At 42.9% G+C, this 8070-nt stretch overlaps 1 protein-coding gene across 1 annotated transcript in view; it reads left to right on the plus strand.

The window, feature by feature from the left end:
- Positions 1-312: 312 nt before the first annotated feature.
- The window catches only part of rell1 (RELT like 1), a 79269-nt gene continuing 71511 nt past the window's right edge, over positions 313-8070 (plus strand). Inside the window, exon 1 of the mRNA XM_060918142.1 lies at positions 313-724. Within this exon, the coding sequence (XP_060774125.1) occupies positions 691-724 (34 nt within the window). The 5' untranslated portion in view covers positions 313-690. The remainder of the gene's footprint in view (positions 725-8070) is intronic.

Below are 8070 nucleotides of genomic sequence, written 5' to 3' on the forward strand. Positions count from 1 at the left end.
CATTTGTTTAACTGGGTTCTCTTTATCTACTTTTAGGACTTGTGTGAAAATCTGATGATGTTTTAGGTCATATTTATGCAGAGATATAGAAAATTCTCTGAAAACTATTCCTGTGCCATTCTTGAGGTCTCAATGCATTTATAAACGAAAAGTGAGGGCATGGTTCTGTGTATCTGCTTTCAGTTCACTAGTGTATGGATACAGTGCGCGATACATGACGTGTTGTGGTGAACAGGAAGACACTGTAGTCCGTCTGTGTAGTTTTTCAAGTTGTACCACATTTCCCATGATTCACTTGGTGGACTCCTTCCTTCCACTCTATAAGCTTGGAAGGAAACGCAGTGGGCTGCAGTCTTGAGTATCATCTACTGAGAGGAGGGATGCGATCTCTCTCTTTTAGATCTGGGTTTTATGGAAAATTCTTATTGTAATTATTTTTTAATACCAAGTTAGCGTTCTTAACTTCGTGTTTACACACACACAGAGAGAAAGAGACTCAGAGATTCACGTTACACAGTGGGAAGTTCCTTACAGCAGCTTGCCTCCAGAAGAATGAGGAAACACCAGCAGACCTCGCACTCCAGGTTTACTTCGCAGATCGCATCCCGTGTGTAACATCTCTCCGAGTGATCCGGACCCTGAACACAGCGGTTCGGCTCCCTTGAAGCTCAGGACTCTTCTCCCAGACCCATGGCGGATCCTGCAGTGAGCCCCAGCACGACAGGTAAGAAGCATTATGTTTCTGTGCTGCTGGAAACAGTCACAATCCAGATGTGTGTGCGCGCGCGCTATCAGACATCTGCAGACATCTGCAGACTGGACCCCTGTGTGTGTGTGTGTGTGTGTGTGTGCAGTATACTCCAGAAGTGAGTCCACCCCTGTGCAAAATGATTCAAAATTCTGTCACCTTACACTTCATGTATGACTGCACCAGTAGGGTATTTGCTCTAAGTTTTTAATTTTGCATGTGTGTAGATTTACTATGTTACAAATACAGGCCTCTCTGGAACTCCGTGCAGCTACATTCCTTTTCAGCTACACCTTTAATTACTTCATTTTGCTTTTCTCTCATCTCATTATCTCTAGCCGCTTTATCCTGTTCTACAGGGTCACAGGCACGCTGGAGCCTATCCCAGCTGACTACGGGCGAAAGGCGGGGTACACCCTGGACAAGTCGCCAGGTCATCACGGGGCTGACACATAGACACAGACAACCATTCACACTCACATTCACACCTACGCTCAATTTAGAGTCACCAGTTAATCTAACCTGCATGTCTTTGGACTGTGGGGGAAACCGGAGCACCCGGAGGAAACCCACACAGAGAACATGCAAACTCCACACAGAAAGGCCCTCGCCGGCCACAGGGCTCGAACCCGGACCTTCTTATGAGGCGACAGTGCTAACCACTACACCACCGTGCCGCCTTATTGAAATTTTATTTTTATTTATTCTTTTTTCAGACTATTTTATCTTCTGTTTTTAGACATGTTTACTACTACTTCTTTAATTCAGGAGCTTGGTAGCAAATTTTAATTTCCCTCCAGGGATTAATAAAGTGATTCTGTTTCTATCTGTCAATACTTCGTATTGCATCTTCATTCTGTGAACTTTTTTTATTGCACAGCTTGGCTATTTATTTAACCCGTTATACATATTCTCATGGGTGGCACGGTGGTGTAGTGGTTAGCGCTGTCGCTTTACAGCAAGAAGGTCCGGGTTTGAGCCCTGTGGCCGGCGAGGGCCTTTCTGCTTGGCGTTTGCATGTTGTCTGTGTGGGTTTCCTCCGGGTGCTCCGGTTTCCCCCACAGTCCAAACTCTAATCTGGTGACTCTAAATTGATCGTAGGTGTGAATGGTTGTCTGTGTCTATGTGTCAGCCCTGTGATGACCTGGCGACTTGTCCAGGGTGTACGCCGCCTTTCGCCCGTAGTCAGCTGGGATAGGCTCCAGCTTGCCTGCGACCCTGTAGAACAGGATAAAGCGGCTAGAGATAATGAGATGAGACATTCTCTTCCTTTCACATGTTCATATCATGACTCTTCATCATGTGTTCTTTCTTTTTATCTTGATTGATTGATTGATGCACATTCCAGAACATACTGTCCAGCTTGGACTTAAGCAACTCATGCACATACTCCTTAAATTTGTGCATTAGATCATATATTTGTATGAATTTTGTGCTTAAGTATTAAAGTTATTAATTTGTATGTTTTAGATTCTTCTTATTTTTTATTCCATGTATGCAGCTACTTTTGTCTTTGCTACATTCTTCTGTCTTACTGTTCAAGCACCAAAGCGAATTCCTTGTATGTAAGAATGTTCTTGGTAATAAACTTGATTCTGAGCTTTCTTTTGTCGACACACTCGGTCATCCTCAGCGTGGAGGATACCAGTGTTTCACAACTTTCTCGAGAGAGGTTCTTCCATTATTATTACTTACTTGCTGCCTATTACGCCTGCTGGCATGTAGAGCAGCAGCAAAGGATGACCACTTCTGCCTATCCTGGGCCAATTTCTGTACTATACCCCAAGCGTGGTTCAAGGTCTTCATTTCTGACTCTACCATGCGTTGGCAGGTGTTCTTGGGTTGCCCTGTCTGACACTGTCCTTCTGGTGTCCAGTGTAGAATCAGAATTGGTATTAAGTTTATTTATTGCCAAGTATATTCTCACATAAAAGGAATTTGTTTTGGTGGTTGGTCCTTGAACAGTTAAGAGAGAGGAATTTAGCAAAGAAAAAAGTAGCTATATACTGTGGTCAGAAGTTTACATACAGTACAGTGACATGAATGTCATCTTGGATATGAATGTCATGGCAATATTGGGCTTTCAGTAATGTCTTTGAACTGTTCTTTTTCTGTGGCAGAATGATTGTACAGCACACATCTTTAATTAAAAAAACACTAGAATTTGGTACACAAGTTTTAATTTTCTTTGGGTTTTCTGAAATCAACACAGGGTCAAAATTATACATATCGGGTCAAAAATATACATACAGCACACCTAATATTTGGGTAAAATGTCTCTTCGCAAGATTCACCTTGACCAAACATTTCTGTTGACCATGAACAAACTTCTGGCAGAATTCTGGTTGGATATTTCATGACTCTTCATGGTAGAATTGGTAGAGTTCAATTAATTTTTTTTTTTTTTCTTGGCATGGACTCGACTTATAAGCACGGTCCATATATTTTCAATGAGGTTGAAGTCAGGACTTGTTTTAAGCTTAATGTTAGCCTGCTTTATCCTCCACAGCCAGCTCTGATGCGTGTTTGGGTTCATTGTCCTGTTGCAACTCCCAAGTCGTGTTCAAGTTTCTGATGGTTTATGCTGAAGAATTCTGAGTTAGTCCTCCTCCTTCATTATTCCATCTACTTTGTACAACGAACCAGTTCCACTGGCAGCAAAACAGCCCCAGAGCATGATGATCCTACCACCACCACCAGCTGGTACAGTGTTTCTCTGTACATGGTGGTCATTGTGGCCAAACAACTCGATCTTTGTCTCATCTGACCATACAGCTTTCCTCCAGAAGGCTTTTTTTTTGTCCGTGTGGTCAGCTTCAAACTTTAAGCTTGAAGGTGTCGATTTTGGAGCAAGGGGGTTATTTCTTGCATAGCAGCCTCTTAGTCCATGGTGATCTGAACTGGAGACAGTGATCCATCAGCTTCCAGTTCATGGCAGGGCTGTGCCATGGGGGTTCCCAGGTTGTTCCTGACCATCCAAACCAATTTCCTTTCAGCTGAGGGTGACAGTTTGGGTTTCTTGAAGCAAAGTGGCTTGGCAAAGTGACTACATCTCCCAGTAACTTGCATACAATTGTTTAAACTGATCTTGGGATTTGTAGTTGTTTAGAAATGGCTCCAAGAGACATTCCAGAGTTGTGTATGTCTGTGATCCTCTTTCTCAGATCTGCACTGAGCTCCTTGGACTTTCCCATTTTACTGTGTGTTGGTCAATCTAATGAGTGCTGTAAACAAACCCTTTTTATGAAGGCACAGAGAAGCTACTAGCTGTAGTCAATCCAGCTTTTTTAGAATTGGGGTTGTATATAAATTTGAGAAGTGGACACATTTTAAGGGGTATGTGCATGAGTTGTTGAAGTCCAAGCTGTATAGTGTGTGCCGGAATGTGCAAAAATAAGTCATATGATGAAGATGGAAGTCATGATATGAATGTGTGAGAGGAAGAGAATGCGTAATGGGTTCAGTCAATAACCAAGCTGCGCAGCGTGTGCCAGAATGTGCAATAAAATTTCACAGAATGAAGATGTGTGATGTTATCTTGCTGTCTTCGAAGGATGTGTCTGATCCACCTCCATCACCTTTGCCTCATGATGGTTTCCGTGATATCCTGATTACACTGAACGACTTTCATTGTTCAGAGACTTTTTTTTTTCTTTTTTCAGCTGCTCTTTGCTGGGAGTTGTGTTAATCTAGCTTTTGCCTTAACATATATCCTAGAGGTGGTATTGGCTCCAAGTCAGGTGACGTACTTGACCCTCGCCTGGGACAGAGTCCACCAGGGGGCGAGGTATTGTTTTCGGTTGGGTTTCTTTGTTGTGTTTTTTTTTTTTTTGTGTTAATGATGATATGGGAAAAGGGCTGGACCAATCTTCATGAAACTTTCAGGATAGATGTGTATTGGTCTCAAATAGAACCTCCAACATTGAGGGTCATCCGGTCAAGGTCACTAAAAAGGTCAAAATCGTTTTTGTTGTGGCTACTGCCTCATATAGAGGCGCTAGCCACTATGTCATCGTGCTGTAAAAGAGTGTAACAGTTGCACACTGCGCATGCGCATACACGTGTTCAGATTAAAATGGCCGGTAAGTGTATACAATTCAGTTCACCATTCGAAATAAATGGACTAGACTAAAGAAATAGCTTTCAGACATGTTTATGCTTATTACAGAGGGAAAGTGCGTTCCACTGAGCTCTAGCGCCGGGCCATTTCCAGGAAATAAGAGTTTGGGTCATGGTGACAGCGTGTGTATGTCAACCTTGGTTTGGAGGTTTCAGTTTTAGAAACTGTAAGAGTAGAATAATATAAAGTACAGACACTTGCACTACGTTCAGACTGCAACCTGAAACGACCCATGTCCGATTTGTTGTGAAATCCGATTTTTTTTGTTAGGCTGTTCACATTACCAATTATATGAGACTTGTATGCGATCTCCAATATGAACGGAAAACGACCCAAAAGTGTCCCGCATGCGCAAATTGACACGTAATAAGCACATCTACGTAATACGTAAAAAAAAAAGCGCACTCTTCATGTTTAATGATTTTCTTTTTTTGTTTGTTTAATTATCTGGTTAGTGTTAAAGTGTGAGGTCTCGTGTGTGTTTTTGTTTCTGAACTGAAATGAAAACATGTAGCCTGGTAACGAGGGTTGACTCCTAATGTCTCTCTAATTTCTATATAAGTGCACTACATGTTACTAGGAAGTAATGGATTTTTAAACTCTCTATAGTGCACTCGAGGGCGGCACGGTGGTGTAGTGGTTAGCGCTGTCGCCTCACAGCAAGAAGGTCCGGGTTCGAGCCCCGTGGCCGGCGAGGGCCTTTCTGTGTGGAGTTTGCATGTTCTCCCCGTGTCCGCGTGGGTTTCCTCCGGGTGCTCCGGTTTCCCCCACAGTCCAAAGACATGCAGGTTAGGTTAACTGGTGACTCTAAATTGAGCGTAGGTGTGAATGTGAGTGTGAATGGTTGTCTGTGTCTGTGTCAGCCCTGTGATGACCTGGCGACTTGTCCAGGGTGTACCCCGCCTTTCGCCCGTAGTCAGCTGGGATAGGCTCCAGCTCGCCTGCGACCCTGTAGAACAGAATAAAGCGGCTACAGATAATGAGATGAGATATGAGAGTGCACTCGAGCTTCAGTAGGCAGTCGTTTGGGATACGGCCGCTGTATTACCAAACTCTTAATTCAGGCTTAATAATTTGCACGTATTTATTTCGTCATATTAATAAACTTTTTCTACATTTTTATAAATATTTATTTAGATTGTTTGCTTATAGCCAGCTGAATTCTGCAACTTCTCTCAGCGCTGGGGCTCAAGGTGCATAAACACCAGTGCAGTTTGCTATGGAGATGAGGCGAGACCTGGCGATGTGGTACAGGATGGTTTAAGTTATAAATCAGTTATAGAAACTGTTTTATTTAATCAGGCTAACAGATCAACATCCAGGTCCCTACCAAATCCACCATTAGCTTGATCAATTCTATAAAAGTCTATTTAAATTCTGAAAACTGTACAGATGTTGTTGTTTTCCACCAAAGAGGCGGGATTAGCCAACACAGAATAGTAATGTTTGTCTCTTGTTGATGACGTGTAAGTCGCATGAATGCGACCTGTCCGGTCAGACTGCAGTCGCATCAATCAACCTTTATTTGTCCCCCAATGGGGCAATTCGTTTCACAAACAGTGGGGAGCACCAAACATACTATAAAAGCACAAAAAACACATAAGTAAATGCATAAATACATAAATAGGCCATATCATGAATAATGAAAGAGAGCTATCTGTTCCTCTTAGAATTAAGAAGAGAAATGGCAGCAGGAACAAAGGAGTGTTTAAATCTGTTTGTTTTGACCAGGGGAAATCTAAGTAATGTACCAGATGGTAGAAATTGAAACTGTTCATGTAGAGGGTGTGAGTAGCCAGACAAGATAGCATTTGCTTTCCTAAGAAGCTGTTTGTTGTAAAGATCTTGTAAGGTTTCTTGTGCAGACCCAATTACTTTACTACTAATACTGACAACCTTATTCAATAGGCTTCTCTTTCACCTTCAAGGATTGGAACCAGCAAATAAAAGAAAACGTAATCACAGACTCTATAAAAGAACGATAAAACATACTCGCATGTGAAAATAATGGATATGCATCGGAATTAGGACCACGTATCCAAGCGGCCTGGGTCGCATGTGAAAAAAATCGGATCTGTGTCGTTCAGATTGTCAATAACAAATCGGATACAGGTCGCATATGGGCAAAAAAATTGGATATGGGTCGTTTCAGGGTGCAGTCTGAACGTAGTCTTGGTATATTTTACTTCTGTGATTTTTAAATTGTTCGTTTTTGGATGACACTTCATTTTTGTGGCTACTGCCTCATAGTGTGTGTGTGTGTGTGTATATAAAAATAATATGGGCGGCGCGGCGGTGTAGTGGTTAGCGCTGTCGCCTCACAGCAAGAAGGTCCGGGTTCGAGCCCCGTGGCCGGCGAGGGCCTTTCTGTGCGGAGTTTGCATGTTCTCCCCGTGTCCGCGTGGGTTTCCTCCGGGTGCTCCGGTTTCCCCCACAGTCCAAAGACATGCAGGTTAGGTTAACTGGTGACTCTAAATTGACTGTAGGTGTGAATGAGAGTGTGAATGGTTGTCTGTGTCTATGTGTCAGCCCTGTGATGACCTGGCGACTTGTCCAGGGTGTACCCTGCCTTTCACCCGTAGTCAGCTGGGATAGGCTCCAGCTTGCCTGCAACCCTGTAGAAGGATAAAGCGGCTACAGATAATGAGATGAGATATACTTACTGTATGGACATGGGATCAGAAAACAATTTTATTTATAAGCAGTAGCCACATGTACCCGTAGGGTGCCTATTTTTTTTCGCAATATCTTCCTTCATTTCATCATAAGTGCTACTGGGCGAGGTTTGTTTTGCCTGGCAACTCTTGTTTTCACTTGTTTTTTTTCTTGAGAAACTCGTGTGAATTTTGACTGTGCTTTAGATTATCATGCTGTGATATCCCTCTTCTGCCAGGTTCTGGACACTTGGAGTCATCTTGTCAGCCAGTATTTTGGTATATCCGCAGACATTCATGGTGCCGTCTAGAAATGTCACCTCTCCCAACACCTTTTGCACTCGTGCAGGCCCACATCACCACACTCCCATTTCTGTGCTTCAGTGTCGGCACTACGCCTTCGCTGTGCTAGTCCTGGCAGTTAGATTAACTGGAAAGCACAGGCGAACTCGGTTTTGTTTTAGTTATCACTGGTTTATTCATGTTTGTTGTGCTGAGTTTCTACTTTGGGGTCTGTATTTTTAATATAGTCTTTCTAAAGTATTTGC

The sequence above is a fragment of the Neoarius graeffei genome, chromosome 1 (assembly GCF_027579695.1).
Source record: "Neoarius graeffei isolate fNeoGra1 chromosome 1, fNeoGra1.pri, whole genome shotgun sequence".
In the NCBI taxonomy this organism is placed as follows: Eukaryota; Metazoa; Chordata; class Actinopteri; order Siluriformes; family Ariidae; genus Neoarius; species Neoarius graeffei.